This window comes from Sinocyclocheilus grahami, unplaced genomic scaffold (genome assembly GCF_001515645.1).
Source record: "Sinocyclocheilus grahami isolate Dianchi unplaced genomic scaffold, SAMN03320097.WGS_v1.1 scaffold992.1, whole genome shotgun sequence".
Classification (NCBI taxonomy): domain Eukaryota; kingdom Metazoa; phylum Chordata; class Actinopteri; order Cypriniformes; family Cyprinidae; genus Sinocyclocheilus; species Sinocyclocheilus grahami.
In genome coordinates this window covers 662,973-681,164 of record NW_015506171.1, presented here as the reverse complement: position 1 = coordinate 681,164, position 18,192 = coordinate 662,973, and the positions used below count along the sequence as shown (strand labels likewise).

The 18,192-nt window shown below is 34.8% G+C and overlaps 1 protein-coding gene across 1 annotated transcript in view; it reads left to right on the top strand.

The window, feature by feature from the left end:
* LOC107565309 (phosphatidylinositide phosphatase SAC1-A-like) overlaps nt 1–17,572 on the top strand; it is a 25,665-nt gene extending 8,093 nt beyond the window's left edge. Inside the window, exons 5-18 of the mRNA XM_016250530.1 lie at nt 1,702–1,711; nt 2,866–2,944; nt 3,115–3,148; nt 6,321–6,422; nt 6,496–6,581; nt 9,193–9,279; nt 10,808–10,956; nt 11,038–11,176; nt 12,616–12,685; nt 12,762–12,834; nt 12,921–13,014; nt 15,375–15,467; nt 15,956–16,013; nt 16,985–17,572. Coding sequence (XP_016106016.1) covers nt 1,702–1,711; nt 2,866–2,944; nt 3,115–3,148; nt 6,321–6,422; nt 6,496–6,581; nt 9,193–9,279; nt 10,808–10,956; nt 11,038–11,176; nt 12,616–12,685; nt 12,762–12,834; nt 12,921–13,014; nt 15,375–15,467; nt 15,956–16,013; nt 16,985–17,121 — 1,211 coding nt within the window. The 3' untranslated portion in view covers nt 17,122–17,572. The remainder of the gene's footprint in view (nt 1–1,701; nt 1,712–2,865; nt 2,945–3,114; nt 3,149–6,320; nt 6,423–6,495; nt 6,582–9,192; nt 9,280–10,807; nt 10,957–11,037; nt 11,177–12,615; nt 12,686–12,761; nt 12,835–12,920; nt 13,015–15,374; nt 15,468–15,955; nt 16,014–16,984) is intronic.
* The last annotated feature ends 620 nt before the right edge of the window (nt 17,573–18,192 follow it).

The window sequence follows — 18,192 nt, the reverse complement described above, 5'->3', positions numbered from 1 at the left end:
GCGCTGTGAAACAGCCAATCAGAGCAGAGCTCAACATTGGGCCGCACTGTGAAACAGCCAATCAGAGCAGTGCTCAACATTGAGCCGCGCTGTGAAACAGCCAATCAGAGCAGAGCTCAACATTGGGCCGCACTGTGAAACAGCCAATCAGAGCAGTGCTCAACATTGAGCCGCGCTGTGAAACAGCCAATCAGAGCAGTGCTCAACATTGAGCCGCGCTGTGAAACAGCCAATCAGAGCAGTGCTCAACATTGAGCCGCGCTGTGAAACAGCCAATCAGAGCAGTGCTCAACATTGAGCCGCGCTGTGAAACAGCCAATCAGAGCAGTGCTCAACATTGAGCCGCGCTGTGAAACAGCCAATCAGAGCAGAGCTCAACATTATTATTCATGAGCCTTCCAAATAAAGTAAAAACAGACCATTTCATTCTAGGGACAAATCCTAGGGTTATAAATGGACATGTAAAACCGTTGCTGGAGATGTTTTTGCCCTTACCTAAGCCACATACCTTCTATGTAGATATCAGAGAACAATTTATAATATTGTATCAATGCATTCTATTGCACCTTTAACCCTCTGGTTGTGTTCGGATTCCTCTAACACTCGTGGTGTTCCCGGTCAAAAATGACCAGCCTCCAAACAATTGCTTATAAATGAAACAAGTTAATAAAAAGATTGAATCCAATATTTGGTGATAATATAGCATAATGAGAGATTTATAAGCAATTGTTTGGAGGCCGGTCGTTTTTGACCGGGAACACCACAAGTGTGACATGGTGAAATAAAACCCACAAAAAATTATGAAAATTCCCCCCAAATTTCTGAGAAGTACTTATACCCTGTGTAAACAAAGTCAGTAAGTTTGAGTCCAATGCAATAACATTAACTAGTATTTTCGGGAAAAAGAAAATCTTCTCCGGGTCAGATTGACCCAAACACAACCAAACCGCAACGTTGAACCACTGAATGCCTCAAAATGAATTTTGAGCAGAGATATTTCTGTTTAGCTGGAAATGTATGTATTCTGATTGGCAAAAAAAATCACAAAAGGTCACATTTTACCCAAATAATTATAGAAATAAAATGGAATATAGGTTCCTTAAACATGCTCCCTTTTCTTTAAGCAAAATAGTTTTTAGAAATATTTTAATGATTTTAGGCTGAGACGTGACCATGTTTTTGAAAGATTTTGTGAGATTCGCCCCTTTTGAAGTTTTAGTTTGTCAAATAAATCAACCAAACGTCCCTAGAGAAATATTTGAACATTGTTTTTCAAGTACCTTACTCTTAAAAAAAAAAAAGAAAGAAAAAAGTAATTACTTGCTACTAACTACACCTTCATCAGTGTAATTACATTACTCTAATTATTACTCTCTGTAAAAAGTATTGCATTATTACTAATTACTTTCTAAATTTCATATCAACCTTTACCAGTTGAACAGTATAAGGATAGACATGAAACTGCTGTTAATTCTTTCAAATAAATCATGTAAAATTGCATACGTTATTCATGACCTGATAAGTATTTAAAGGGAGAAACAATTTTGATGTTAAATCCTCTGTTTTATTGTTCTGAATACAGTGTTTAATGCAACTGCATCAGACGTGACTAGTCATCTCTAATATTTTTTTCTGAAAAAGGACAGATATGTATAGGGATTAAACTAAATTTTAAAAGCCATGCATGAATATTAACTGAAGATGCCAAAAGGTAAGTTTGTTTAGACCCAATATCTAAAAGGGCGTTAAGATATCTTCAATACTTCTTGAGTTACAGGCATGCAAACATTGGAGAAAAAACTTTAAAAGTGCTGTTTCCCCATTTTTGAATGGTCACCATTGGTGCACAATGCAACAAAGATTGCCAAAGTCAACAGATTTTACTAATAGACCTGCTAATCTCTGTGTAAAAATAACATCGTGATGCTGCCATCTTTCTGAAGTCATTTTTTCCCTCCTGTAATTTGGCCCTAAATATCGCAGGTGAAAATTGCCATTTGGATTACTCCGTAAATATTCATACATGGCTTTTAATATTTTGGCTTTCATCACTATACATGTTTATCTTTCTTCAGAAACAATATTAGCAAAATCAAAAATTTTAACCAGGAATATTTGTTTGATTTGACACGGAATGACTCTATAGTTAAAATGCAGAAAAATTCAGATTAATCCCTTACTTTGCGTTACGCTTAAAACAAGAACAAGTATCTGTCAGTGGGGTATATAAGTTTGTTTACCTGTTGAATGAAAGGAGTTTTTCTGAACCCATTGACAGATTGTTCTTGTTTTAATCATGAGCTCACTTCATTGTGATCAATTTCTCATTAAAAATTATATTATAAATTAGATTTTGTCATTTGCTTCTCAAGTAAATGCATCTTGATTTAAGATTCTTTACACGTTTGAAACAAGACAAAAACACTGATTTAAAAAAATCACTTTTTGCCAAATATTTTCATATTTTAGTGGTTGCGAGCAGATGTATTCAAGCCATAAGCTTTTTATTTATTTAGTTTTTTGTCAAATTAATTAAAAATTAAAGGAGATAATTTGAAAGAGTCATTTTTCAAACTCTGAAGTGTTTCTAATACAAGACATTGACAGCTAAAAAACATTATTTATTTAATTTGTCCTTAAAAAGTATGAAATTTACAGTACATCCATCTGAATAGTCACTGAATAAATAAATAAATGAACATAAATTAAAAATCCAATAAAATCAATAATCCCTACCGCATTGACTGATTCAAACATTAAAAGAGAGACTGTAGAAGGGGGAAAAAAATCATGAAATTTAATGTTTTTATTTTTGACCCCTTTAGAATTGTGTATTCTCACAAAGTATGGAATTATTATAGCTTGATATGATGGTTTTATGCAGGCGGATCAGAGATTCGTGTGGAACGGTCATCTGCTCAGAGAATTCATGGCACAGCCTGAGGTAAACGCAAGATTGTTTTAGCTGCAGCTGCTGTTTCAAGGCTAACCCATTTTTGGAAAAACGTGTAGAAATCTGCACAAGTTTCTAGGCCTGATTTTATGTAGAGAAATCTAAAGAAGGAACGAGTTCATGACTGTGCTCCGGTTCTGACGTTGTGTTTTCTATTACAGCTGCACAAATTCGTCTACCCTGTTATTCACGGCTGTATCCTTTAACCAGATGAGCATTTTCAGAGATCAGACCACAATGATGTGTGAGATAGGGTACAGTAGAGCTGCACGATTAATCATTAAAAGATTAAAAGTTCAAAGTGTACTGCGTTAAGCTATCTGAGACTTGTTATAGCACTTGCATATCATTGCTCTTTTGTTGATTTTGATTGCTTCCATTGTCCTCATTTGTAAGTCGCTTTGGATAAATGCATCTGTTAGATGACTAAATGTAAATGTAAAAGATCGCAGTTATAATGTTTAGGTAAGAAACAGCAGTCTTTTCAACCACACTGTATTATTTCTGTCTTACAGTCATTCCTGTTATTACAGAAATATATATCCAAAGTTTATAGTTTGGATATAAATATTGATGTCTATAGAGCAAATTACCTTTGAAAGTAACTGGCGCTTTAAATAATGTTGTCGATTGCATTGTTTCTCCACTAGGTGGCGACAAGTGACTGTTAAAAAATGTATTTGTCATTGAATCATTCATTCAAGAGATTCGTTCAAAAACTGATTCATCCAGTAGTGAAACAAGTGAAGTATTTATGAGTGAGTCATTGAATCATTCATTCAAACCTATTTTTCATAATTTTAATATAAAAAAATTGTCTTATTAAATATATATTTAAATTTGTAATAATTCATGAAAATGAATTAATAACACTTTTAAATGGACTGCAGCAATTAATATTTTGTCGCAGCCTCTAGTAAATCACACATTATTTGGTTTAGTTCAGAATCGTGATCTGTATTTGAGACAAAAAATTAGGGGTGCTCCGATTGATTGGCTGATATTCGCTTTTGGATGTTTAATCGGCGGTCTCTAAAAAGGCCGATCTCAAACTGATGACGCTGCTGTGAGAGGTCTGGCACGACATGCAGCGGCACCATCTCAGTTTCTGTCCGGCGCGGGTGAAATAATTATAATGCTGAAGGTGAGGTACTCCCCTTCATATTTCTTCATTAAATAACTTGTAAAGTAATTTGAAAACCTTGTGTGAGACGTAATTTCACAAACCGCGTGAGTGAGTCACCATGCGCGCTCTCTCTCAAAATACGCAAATGTCTTAAAATCACCACATCGCGTCTGTCTATAAGCGAGCTGCACGCTGCACAGTTGACACAGGAATAGTCACTTGCACAATCGAGGCAGTGTCACATCGTCACTAAAGTTTATAAATTGCATTACTTTTTAATTCTTGCCAGTGTTTAACCATTCAGTGCCCGCGTGCTCTCCTGATGCAAACTCGGAGCGCACACACATAATGCCAGGTTCACATTACTCCGTTTGCAGTGCGAATGTGGTGCGTATTTTTTCCGCGCTCATGTTAACGGATTAAAGCGTGCACACTGCACACCGTTGCGGTCCAGCAGTGCGTTCAGGAGTGGTGCGTCTGTAGCAGTGCAGAGATCGTTTCCGCACCGAGTCTATGTTTGCTGCAAGCGCTGAATTAAAGTAAAAGCACATTGTTTGCAGTAAATATGAACGTGGATTGACACGAAAATGTAGTAATTACACCATAAATGCATATTATTAAAGTCTACTGTGTTTCACAGTCACAGTTGGCTAGGTTTAAAGGAAAAGATCACTTTTAGATAAACAAGGCAATAATAGATGGCACTCGTGGAGGTAGGAAAACAAAGTTCTTTATGAACCGCAGGATTGCTTGTAATAAAGATTTCAATGCAAAAGGAAAGGCAGTAGAGCTGACGATTTCTATCAATGGTAAGTTTGTGATAATGTAAGAAAAGTAGTAAGTAAGTAGTAAGTTAAAAGTATTGAATAATGTGTTGCTTATATTTATTGTTTAAACATGACTGTGAAAGATTGTATTACTGTACTGTGTAAAAAAAGAATTGCAATGCTGAAAAGGCATTTTCAGTGACAATGTTTGGATTTGAAATCAAAATAATGGATAAATGTTGTGTTTGTGGTAAACAGCCACGGATCAGTAGCGGACTCCTGTGTGAAAGATGCTTCTCTCACAAGAGTCACCTAAGAGGGAAATTCCCCCCATTTTCAAAAATGAAATTCAAGCCCTGAATAAATGTTTAAAAATCCTGATTGGAGTATCACTATAAATAGTTATAAATTATATAAAGAAGGCTTTAAAAAGATCGGTATCGGCAGATACTGGTTTCTGTGATCGGTGATCGGCCTCAAAAATCCTGATCGGAGCACCCCTACAAAAAAATCGTGATTCCCAATTTATTTTAGAATCGTGCAGCTCCAATTTACAGTATGTTTTGAGCCTTAAAGCGATAGTACACCCAAAAATGAAAATACTGTCACTATTTACCCTCATGTCCTTCCTTCCCTCTACCCATCCATCCTTTTGTGTTTAACAGAAGAAAGAAACTCATACAGGTTTGGAACGACATGAGGGTGAGTAAATGATGACAGAATTTAAATTTTTGGGTGTACTGTCCCTTTTACAGTTTTGTGTATGTTTACTGTATGTGTAATATTACCTTTAAAGCCACAGGAGAATTGTTGCGCATCTCCGAGCAACACAGCGGTGTTCAGTTTCTGAATGAATCCGCCGTTTTGAACTAATCGTGTGACTCAATGATTCAAAGACCCATTCATAAACAGAGCCGTTTACTTCATTCCTGAATGAATCAGCCGTTTGAACGAATCAAACGAATGAATGACTCATAAGTACATTTTTTTATTTTATTAAAACAATTAAAAACAAACTTTAAAGGAATAGTCCCCCAAAAAATTTAAATTGTCATCATTTACTCAAAACCTGAATGACTTGCTTTCTTTTGTGGAACATTAAAATAAGGTATTTTGAAGACTTTTGGTAACAAAGCTGTTTTGGTTACCAATGACTTCCACTGCATGAACGAAAAAAATCTGAGATGTTTCTCAAATCATCTTCTTTTATGTTCCATAGTTTATGTTGTAGCCTAAACTTTTCTTTCTAAAGCTACTATTTGTAACGTCTACTTGATACTTTCTCATTTAACACAAAAATAGCTTTAAATAATCTTTTGGGGGTATTTTCACAGCCAAATGTAATTAGCGTTTAATTAATCGACACATCATGTAATTAATTCGATTAAAAATGTTAATCGACTGACAGCCCTAGTTTTCATACATGCATTGACTTCCTCTTCCACACGTCACAGTCCTTAATCTCCGCTCTCAGTCATCACCATGAAGTCGTGCTGCATCAACGGCAAAATCTTCGACTGGAACATCATTTCTAGGAGGAGCTGTTTCCGCGCTGGCGTCCGCTACTACATCAGAGGTGAAGCTCGTATGCTTTGAGACGGTGCCTGTCTTTTCTCCATACGCTGCTAAACGCTCTCTTTCTCTTCCAGGTATTGACTCTGAAGGTCATGCGGCCAACTTTGTTGAGACGGAGCAGATTGTTCAGTATAATGGAGCAAAAGCCTCATTTGTTCAGGTAAGCCTCTGAAATGGTAATATCAGTTTTTATGCTCATATGCTGAGCCGTTTGTTGAGGGATTACTTTGTTTTACCAATACGAGAATTTTCCAGTCTGCTTTCTGATGTTTAAACCAGTAAATCAACCAATAAAGGGGTGATTATACAAGGAAACCGCCAAAACATGAAAATTATGATTTTGTTCCTCATTTGAATGATTTTAGGGTGTGACCATGTTCTTGATGGGTTTTGTGAGATTCGCCCTTTTATAGGTTAGTTTGTTAAATAAATCAAGCAAACTTCACTAGAACAATGTTCTGAAGAAGTCACACTTTTGTGGATTTAACATGGGTTTTGTGGTTTTAATGTAGATTTGTTTTTTTTTTATTAAACAGGCCTCAGAGATGTATTTATGTTGCATTAAAAAAAATAATTCTTCAGGAATTAAATTTTTCACATTTCTGCCAATATGAAACTTTCCAGTCTCCGAGGTTTCAACCAGTAAATCATCCAGTTTTTGTCAATAAAGGGGTGATATGCTAGACAAGGAAACCGCCAGAACATGAAAATCATGATTTTGTTCCTATTTATTTTGGTGGCTTAATGTGAAGAATATTCCCCATATATATTACCACATACAGAAAAGATATACGTGACTCTGCAGCACAAAAGCAGTGTTAAGTCGCTGGGGGATATTTGTAGCAATAGCCAACAATACACTGTATGGGTCAAAATTATCCATTTTTCTTTTATGCCAAAAATCATTAGGATATTAAGTAAAGATCATGTTCCATAAAGATATTTAGCAAATTTCCTACCGTAAATATATTAAAACGTAATTTTTGATTAGTAATATGCATTGCTAAGAACTTCATTTGGACAACTTTAAAGATGATTTTCTCAATATTTGGATTTTTTTGCACCCTCAGATTCCAGATTTTCAAATAGTTGCATCTCGGCCAAATATTTCAGATGATGAACATACTTTCAGATGATGTATAAATCTCAATTTTGAAAAATTGACACTTAAGACTGGTTTTGTGGTCCAGGGTCACAAATGGTATGTGTGTGTGTGTGTATATATATATATATATATATATATATATATATATTTAGATATTGCTTGACAAATGCGATTCAAGTCTAACATAATAAAAACTGCTCAGATCAGGGTTGCCAGGTGTCTAAAACAAAACCAGCCTGATTGATAATCAAAACAAATGTTTAAAAAAATTTTTTTAATTAAACTATCCTATAAAAATGGCATAGGGTGGCTTTACCATTTCTATCCAGTAACAAAAAAAACATGGTCGGCACCCTGAATGATTTGGGGAAAAAAACTAATCGTGATTTTTGTGATTGTGAAATTAAATTTTGATTAAAATGCAGTTCAAAGTTCGCTGTGCTTGTTTGTAGGGCTTCACAATTTGGCCAAAATATTGTGATTTATATATCAATATTAGGGATGCACCGAAATGAAAATCCTTGGCTGAATACCAAACATGGTTTTTAAAGTTTTTTTCCCCATGTATTTTGACCATTTTTTTCCCCATTGCATTAATTAAATAGCCAAAATGTGCTTTTTACTGTTTCATCTTGTTTTTCAAAGAAAAAATCAATTACAAAACAACACTTTAAAAATATTTAACACTAAAAAAAAATGTTACATTCTAGCAGACATTATACCAACAAAGCACAATTTAACTTAAAATTTGTAAGTTACTAAAATAATATTTTTGGGCGATCAGACCCCCTTCTTGAATCAGGCATGAATTTTTTTTTACTGTAAAATTAAAAGCAGCCTTGCTGCGCAGAAGAGACTTCTTTTAAAACATTAGAAAATATTACAGATCCCAATTTGAACACTGTGTGAATGTATAAATGTATTAACAGAGCTGTTGTAATTATTATCATTATTATTCTTACTTTTTATGTTGTTTTACAGGACAACAGTAAAATTACAATACTAACATTTTATGAATTTATGAGTTCTTGCTTTTTGTCAACTTTTATTTTGGCGGTACAATCCAAATAATTGTTCGGTACAATTTATTCGGTAATTTCGCTTATTCGGATTTTTCGCATTTTCGGCTGAATAATTTCGGTTGCATCCCTAATCGATATGGCTGTAAAATAAATAATAATAATAATAATAATTGTTATTAACACTACTACTACTACTACTACTACTACTATTATTATTATTACTACACCAATTAAGAACTTAAAAATTACTATATAAAAACAAATAAGGAACTATTATTGTAAACCAACAGTAATTTTTATTTTCAAAAGGAGATGAAATAATGTAAATACCGGTGGATAATGAGCTGCTCTCATATTAATGAAACATGCGGTGCATAAATTTATTTAATTAAATCAGTTTTTTTTAACTAAACCATATTGTGATTTCAGTTTTATTTCAGTTAATTGTGCATCTTTAAATGATAGGAGACTTTCTGTAAAAATTAAATGTCCATTTTTAGATTGTTCTACTGGAATGTTGTTGTTTTGTTTGATTTCGTCCATTCTGAATGTGGATTGGTAGTTTTCATGTCATTTTGAAGTGCATTAATCCCAACATTTCTAATAAGACATGTTATAAACGAATGAATTATCCTCTTCCACAGACTCGAGGATCCATCCCGTTCTACTGGTCTCAGAGACCAAACCTGAAGTACAAACCAAAGCCGCAGATCAGCAAAAGCGTCAATCACGTGAGATTCACTTTCTTTACCTTTATTTCTTTGTTTTGTTTAAGAGTAAGTGACAAGTAAGGATGTTCATGATGGTGTGATGTGGTTTTAAACATCTGGTAACACGTAACGGTGAGATCTCATTTGTATGTTAGTTAACACATTAGCTAACAGTGAGCAATTTACAGCATTATTCATTTTTATGTTAGTTATAAATACAGTTGTTCATTGAAAACGAACATGACAATGCATTAAGTAATGTAAGTGGAGAATGTTTGATTTTAAAAATGCATTAGCAAATGTTGAAAATAATATTAACAAAAAAAATTTATGCTCTTGAAGTATTATTTATTGTTAGTTCATCTAGTGCAGTTATATAATGTTAACAAATTAAACCTTGTTGTAAAGTACTGAAAATGTTTCTTTGTTTTCAACTAAAGTTTTGATTTGACTCTAAAAAAAAAATGTTGGTAGATTTGGCAGACCAATGTTAATTTGGTTTTTCAGATGTTAATATTAGAACAAATCTGCTTCAGTACTTCAAAGAAATGATAATAAAAAAGCCAAAAATGACGAAAAATTACTCCAGTACGTAAACTGTTTTCAACATTGACAATCATAATCAGAAATGTTTCTTGAGCAGCACATCAGCATATTATAGTGATTTCTGAAGATCATGTGACACTGAAGACTGGAGTAATGATGCTGAAAATACAGCTGCGCATCACAGAAATACATTACAGTTTAACAGAGATTCACATAGAAAACAAGCTATTTTAACTTATAATAAAATTTCACACTTTTACTGTTTTTTCTGTATTTCTGATCAAATAAATGCAGCCTTGGTGAGCAAAAATACCAATAATTCAAACTTTTGGCCACCAGTGTATGCATTTGAATGCATTAACAGATTTAGATATGAAAATGAGCATTGTTTGATTGACTTTTAAACACTAGTATCTCAGATGTGTTGATATCTGTATTCTATTATGAAATAAGAAATTTTGTATCAAGAATATTTGTGACCCTGGACCACAACACCAGTCATAAGTGTCAATTTTTTTTAATTTTGAGATTTATACACCATCTGAAAGCTGAAAATAAATAAGCTTTCCATTGATGTATGGTTTGTTATGATATGAAAATATTTGGCCGAGATACAACTATTTGAAAATCTGGAATCTGAGGGTGCAAAAAAATCAAAATATTGAGAAAATCATCTTTAAAGTTGTTCAAATGAAGTTATTAGCAATGCATATTACTAATCAAAAATTAAGTTTTGATATATTTACGGTAGGAAATTTGCAAAATATCTTCACGGAACATGATCTTTACTTAATATCCTAATGATTTTTGGCATAAAAGAAAAATCAATAATTTTGACCCATACAATGTATTGTTGGCTATTGCTGCAAATATCCCCCAGCGACTTAACACTGCTTTTGTGCTGCAGGGTCGCATTTGTAAAATTGGTTAGATAGCACTTATATTAGTTAGTCTGACATTATTCTGTGTGTTTATTTGTGTAACGCTGTCTCTCCTCTCACAGCTGGATGGTTTTCAGAGGCATTTCGACTCTCAGATCATCACATACGGCAAGCAAGTGATTTTGAACCTGGTGAATCAAAAAGGTTCAGAAAAGCCGCTGGAACAGGCCTTCGCGAAGATGGTGGACAGTCTGGGCAACGGCATGATCAAGTGAGTGAGCCGATTGGGAAATCTCATAAAACGCTAATGCTGAAGCACAAGAGCTAAACCCACGGCTCTGTTCGTCTGCAGGTACGTTGCGTTTGACTTCCACAAGGAGTGCAGCCGTATGAGGTGGCATCGCCTGCAGATCCTGGTGGACATGGTGGCGGAAATACAGAATGAGTTCGGGTTGGTGTTGATTTCGTTAACGAAAACTGTGACGAAAAATGTTTGTTGACTAGCTTTTTCCCCATGAATAAAATGAGACCATGAAGAGATGACAATAAGGTCAATAAACGATAATAGGGATGTAACGATTAACCGCGAGCCGGTTGAAAATCGATTCAAAAATGTGACGATTCAAATCGGTTGAGATGCTAAACAAATCACGATTCATTTCGGTGTAGGAGTTTATATGAATGCATGTCTGAGGGGAACTTACTGTGTTTAGATGGTATTTTTTCTTTTCATCTTGCCTCTGTATAACGCATATTAAAGTTCATAAGTGCAGCGCTGCTTTGTTTACAGCAGAAACCAAGGAAATGCTTTAAGCGCCACCTGCTGGCAGAGAGTGAATCTGCGTCTCATTCAGCTCGTCTGCTGTTTTGGTTTCATGCAGATATTTTTTATGCATAGCTTCACAAAATTGAAGTCAAACCATTCTGTTTTTGCTTAAAATTTAGAAATTATACAATCTAATTTAGATCAAAAACTGCTCATGTTGCATGTACGGTTGAGTGAATCGTTACATCCCTAAACGATAACTGTGACTACATCAACATGCAATTTCATTGACGATAAAAGACGAGACGAAAATGTATTAAAAAAAAAAAAAAACTTTACCAAAATCTCGAAATGAAGCAAGTGACTGTCTTTATGAACGAGTCAGACGAGATTAATTTATCTTCACAACCTGGCAACCATTTGCATGCTCTCTCCACATTACAGAAAAAGCACTGACGATTATTGAAATTAATATTGGGAATGCCACTGTTTTCACTTTTGGGTTTTGCCAGTTTTCATAATGTAGCAAGTGTGTTTATATTTCTAATAATTTAATAACTAAATGAGGTCAAATAAACCATGTCTGTGCTAATATGTGCAATAATTCTGATGTGATTTCTCAAATGGCAACAATCATGATCGGTAATCGTACAAAGTACAATTTTGAGCAAAATAATTGTGATTGTCAGTTAAACCATTATACAGCAGAACTGAAAATCACTGAATCATTGACTCACTCGACCTGTTCAAACTGCTGATTCTTTCCGAAAGATGATTCAGTCACTGAATCATCGACTTACTCGATCCGTTCAAACATCTGCTTCATTCCGAAAGATGATTCAACTGCTGATTCAAAAAAAAAAAAAATCTGTTGTACAGCTGTACAACGATAATAAAAAGCTATTCTATTCCGAAAGATGATTCAGTTACTGAATCATCGACTCACTCGATCCGTTCAAACTGCTGATTCATTCCGAAAGATGATTCAGTCACTGAATCATCGACTCACTCGATCCGTTCAAACTGCTGATTCATTCCGAAAGATGATTCAGTCAATATTAGTCAATATTATATGGACTCACTGAATCATCGACTCATTCAATCCGTCCATACAGCTGATTCATTCCGAAATTAACTCAAATTGGATGTCTTGTTTATCTGTAGAGGATAGGAGTTCTTCATGTGGGCCAGCGGATTGAAGAACAGGCGGATTTTGAAAAAATATACAAGAACGGTAAGCAAACACTAACACTGATACTCAGTAGTGTGGCTATGTGAGACTTTCTCATTCATAGCTGTTATTCCCTCAGCATGGGCAGATAACGCCAACGCCTGTGCCAAACAGTACGCCGGGACCGGAGCCCTGAAGACCGACTTCACACGGTGAGCAGAGCGTCTTCTGCTCCGCTTGTGTTTGAGAGGAGCGTTCGGTTGGGTTGTGAAAGATGACCGGTTCTCTGTGTGTTCAGGACAGGGAAGAGAACGCAGTGGGGTTTGCTGATGGACGGCTGGAACTCTATGATCAGATACTACAAGAACAACTTCTCAGACGGTTTCAGACAGGTGACACAAACAGTGTAGCTTACACACAAAACTCTCTTAGAATAAACAGTATTTTAACATACTGTAAAGATTTATAGCTGATGGATTCAGTAGAGGGATTTTGAGCAGTGTTATTGATATAATATACACTAGTCAACATTTGATGTGGATCAAAACCTTTCATCAAAGTTGTCCTAAAACTTCTTGTCTTAGGACAACTTTGATGAACTTTTTTGAGCCACTTCAAATGTTGACTACTGTATTTCACTGATATACTATTATGTCTTTTGTTAAAATTTTTCATTCGTTTTTTTAAATATATTTTCTGATTTCACTTTAATTTTAGTTAAAGTTTGAGTAATTTTGTGTTTTTGTCATTTTTGTTATTTTTTTTAATACATCTATATAGTTATCATTTTATTTTTTTGTTTTAGTTTAGTACTTAAAGTTAAACTAAACAAGCCATGTTTATATATTTACTTACAGTTCAAGATTTTCTGTTAATATTAATATGATTTAACAGTCCCTCCAGGATTTTGTGGGAATTTTTTTTCTAATTTTTGCGGCCTACAGTGACTGATTTTTCTGAAATTTTGCGTTAATATTTGAGGCATTTCTTGTGGTGTTTTGCTGTGAAAACATCACACAGACAACATTGTTCTAACATTTATATTGCCTTTTTGAATCATTGGGCTCTGTAATCTATAATAAGAGAACACTAAAAGAAATGAAAAGAGAAAATTAAGTGTTGTCCTTTTAACCCTATAAAACTATTATATTTAATACATGAATTTCTAAGGACCCTAAATTATCAGCATGAACCAAATTTCAAAAAATCTCTACAACATGATCAAAATCATTAGAAAATTTGTGTTAAAATGTAATAAATACTGTTATAAAAATCACAGTAATTTATATTTTGGCCATATGAATAATAAAGTGCACCAAGTTGCTATTTTCGCTCAGTTTGGGTTTCTGAATAAAAATGAGCTGCTTTTCCCCCTCCATATTCTCATTATATGGGCAATAAAAGCCTGGTGTATCAATGACAAAACAAAAAACATGATTTTTTTTATTTTTTGTCTTTTAAATGTTATTTAAAGGTTAAAAAAAGATCCATGATTTTCTGACTATTACCTTGTAATTTCAAGCTTTAATTACATGGCTTATAACAAGCTAGTATTGTATAATATAAGAAAAAGAACTTTAAGCATAATAGTACTTTTGACACAAAATGTGTAAAGTCTTTGGTGGTTTGATATACACCATAGCGAATACAAAAATGTGAACGGGTTGATAAAAAATGTCACTCAGAGCATGCACGGTCCTGTGTGTGTGTGTGTGTGTGTGTGTGTGTGCGCGTGTGTGTGTGTGTGTGTGAGAGAGAGAGAGAGTGTGTGTGTGTGTGTGTGTGTGTGAGAGAGGGAGAGAGAGAGAGGGTGTGTGTGTGTGTGAGAGAGAGAGTGTGTGAGAGAGAGAGTATGTGTGTGTGTGTGAGTGAGAGAGAGAGAGAGAGAGAGAGAGAGTGTGTGTGTGTGTGTGTCTGAGCGAGAGGGAGAGAGTGTGTGTGTGTATGTTTGTGTGAGAGGGTGTGTGTGTTTTGGAGAGCATGCGCGCTTTACAGTGGGATGAAGCAAAGGCAGTGTCGAAGTGGGCATCGACTGAATGCATGTTGTTGCGATGACATCACATGACGCGTCTAGGCCCAAATTATGCGGGAAATCTGTGGCAATTTAGAAAAATTGCAAGCTCCTCCAAATTATGCAGACTTTGGTTGATTTTGCGTTAAATGCAGTGATCACAGAATCTCAAAGTCCTGTGTGTATACTGTGTATATTTATTATGTATATATAAATAAACACACATGCATGTATATATTTCAGAAAAATAGGTTATGTTTATATATTAAATATATTTATTTATAATATAAATTATATGAATATAAATATATACATGTAAATATTTTCAAAATATATACTATGTGTGTGTGTTTATATATACATAATAAGTATACACAGAACACACATATATTATGCAAACAAAAACTTTTATTTTGTTTGCGATTAATCTTTTGACAGCAGTAATATTTTTATATTTTATCACACTCGTGTGTGTGTGTGTATATATATATCTTTTTTTTTTTTTTCATGTTTTTTTTCTGCACTCTCTCATTTTTTTTTTTTTAGTTTCCTTTTTAATGCTTAATTAATTATTTGATTTTGATCTGTTATTTTACTCACAAACCCCAGTTTGGAAACCCTTTTCTAGGGACTAAACTGGCTGATGAAGTCGCTGCAGTAGGAAGACGTGTTTGGTGTTTGATTTCTTTGCTGTGGATGAAGAGTGCAGGATCTGATATAGAGGTTCATGTCTTTATGCAGGACTCCATTGACCTGTTTCTGGGTAACTATGCAGTGGAAGAGGCAGATATGAACACTCCTCTACATGAGCCCAAAGACTGGAAGTTCCTCACGGTGAGAACCAGATTGAGCTGTGAACCCAGAAAAACATAGTTTCTTTGCAGGCAGGGTCAGATTAAAGTCCCTGAACATACTGACACTCTTGTCTTAGACGACTTCGGCATTTGTTTTCAACTCTTTCAGCAGCAGAATACAACATAACTGTATTTATGGAGCACTGATTTCTTTCATCATGCTGCTGCTGCTGCTGCTGCTTTATAAAAGTAATAAGCCAGTAATAAGGATTTACTGTTATTTTTCTGACTTGTATATACATGATTTGATTGCATTAATATTACTGAGACTTCATGAGTTTTGCAAGGATTTAAACATGCTTTTTTAAATACTACATCTTGTATTAAAGCTGACATGAAATGTAGATAAAATATCATCTGTTTTCTAAATGAATGTAATTGATCTTAATATGAACAATTCATTTGTGCATATTTTAAATGTAATGTTCTTTAACGTCATAACTGGATATTCATTTTTTCCCTTTTCAGCTGCCGATCATCATGGTGGTTGCTTTCTCAATGTGCATCATATGTCTCCTGATGGCTGGTAAGACACAGATTAGTATTAATATATGCTCTACTGTTATAAAGATCTCATTGATTTACATTACAAGCAGCAGAATTTCATCACATGTGAGCCTGGAGCACAAAAGCAGTGTTGAGTCGCTGGGGGATATTTGTAGCAATAGCCAACAATACATTGTATGGGTCAAAATTATAATTTTTTCTTTTATGCCAAAAATCATTAGGATATTAAGTAAAGATCATGTTCCATGAAGATATTTTGTAAATTTCCTACCGTAAATATATCAAAACTTAATTTTTGATTAGTAATATGCATTGCTAAGAACTTCATTTGGACTAGTGTTAATTTCGTTAATGAAGACTATGATGAAAAATGTTCGTTGACAAGCTTTTTTCCCATGACTGAAACTTGACTGAAACTAAATAGGATAAGGTTGACTAAATATGATAAAAACTAACAAGGACATTTTAACACCGGACTAAGACTAAAATGAAAATAGCTGACAAAATGAGCACTAATTTGAACAACTTTAAAGACGATTTTCTCAATATTTAGATTTTTTTTGCACCCTTAGATTCCAGATTTTCAAATAGTTTTTCGACCAAATATTGTCCGATCCTAACACACCATACATCAATGGAAAGCTGATTTATTCAGCTTTCAGATGATGTATAACTCTCAATTTTGGAAAATTGACTCTTATGACTGGTGTTATGGTCCACGGTCACACATAAATATCAGCATCTGCAGCAAATCCATATTTTTTTTCCATAATCTTTGAATAAAATTAAGTTTTTTCCTCTATATTCTCACTATGTCAGACTATGTGAGCCATAAAAGCCTGATGCATCAAATATGACACTCAACAACAACAACAAAAAAATTCTCGCTGTTATTTCATAAGTCGGGCTTTACAGGGTTAATACTAGTGTTTATGGTATTACTAGTGTCTTAAACGCATGTAAAGCGTAGCTGGTTCTCGTATTTCGCAGGTGACACCTGGACCGAGACGCTAGCGTATGTGTTGTTCTGGGGCTCAGCGAGTGTGGTGACGGCCGGCGTGATCCTCTTCAACGGCCGGGACTTCGTCGACGCACCCAAACTGGTGCAGAAGGAGAAGATGGACTGAACCTGCGTGTGTGGGAAGCAGCTTGGTCCCGCCGAGTCTTCATCCTCCTCCTCATCCTCAGTGCTGTCCTACTCTCAGCTCCGCCGGGCCTGGAGCCTGTACTGATGCTGCACCACCGGAGGAAGAGGAGGAGGATGAAGGCCATGGGCCAGACGGGACGCTCCGCTGCTCTCCACACCAGGATCGTATCTCACAGACATCCCATAATTCCATGGGCTCACAGGCAGCTTCACAGACGCAGCGCTGGAAACCAGGTTCATGTGCAGACCGAGCCTCGTGGTTCAAGACGTGTTTCCGTGTCGAATCGCACACGCGTCGTAGCTCGCGAATCATCATCTTGTTTTCTAATAAAAAAAATTTGTACACAAAACAAAATACGTTTAAAATAAAAATGCAGTAACACTTTTCAATAAGGTTCATTTGTTAACATTAGTTAGCTAATATTAACTATCAACAGTACATATTATCTATCTATCTATATATATATATTATCTATATATGTGTATATATTTATTTATATATATGTGTATATATTTAACACACTATATATATATATATATATATATACACACACACACACACACACACACACTATAGTAAATATATTTAAATGTATATTTTTTATAGTCCATTTTAAGGGATCTCCAGATCCCTGCATTCGGTTTCATTCTATTATGCTCCAGTAAGTTTCACTCAGTCGAAACCAGATTACAGGCTTCCTTACGACTGACTAGTCAACTAGTTGTTCAGGTATACCACCGTTATTTCTGAAAATATTTAGTGGTGCTCATCCCTACAGTCAATGCCTTAATACTTTTATTCCTACCTCAAGCCATTTTCTATTCAGACACTGTATTTATTTTAGACAGAATACAAGAATTGGAGGAGTGTTGCGGTTTACAAATGTAAAATTTGATAGACAACATTCAGATTAGCCAGGTCTGTGGTTGCTGCTTATGTGTGCGCAGTCATGGATCTTTGGGATCCTTCACTTTTAAATCTTAATGTTAATTTCTACATTTGCTAATACATTTCAAGTAAAAGTTGCATCTGATAACAGTAGTTAATGCA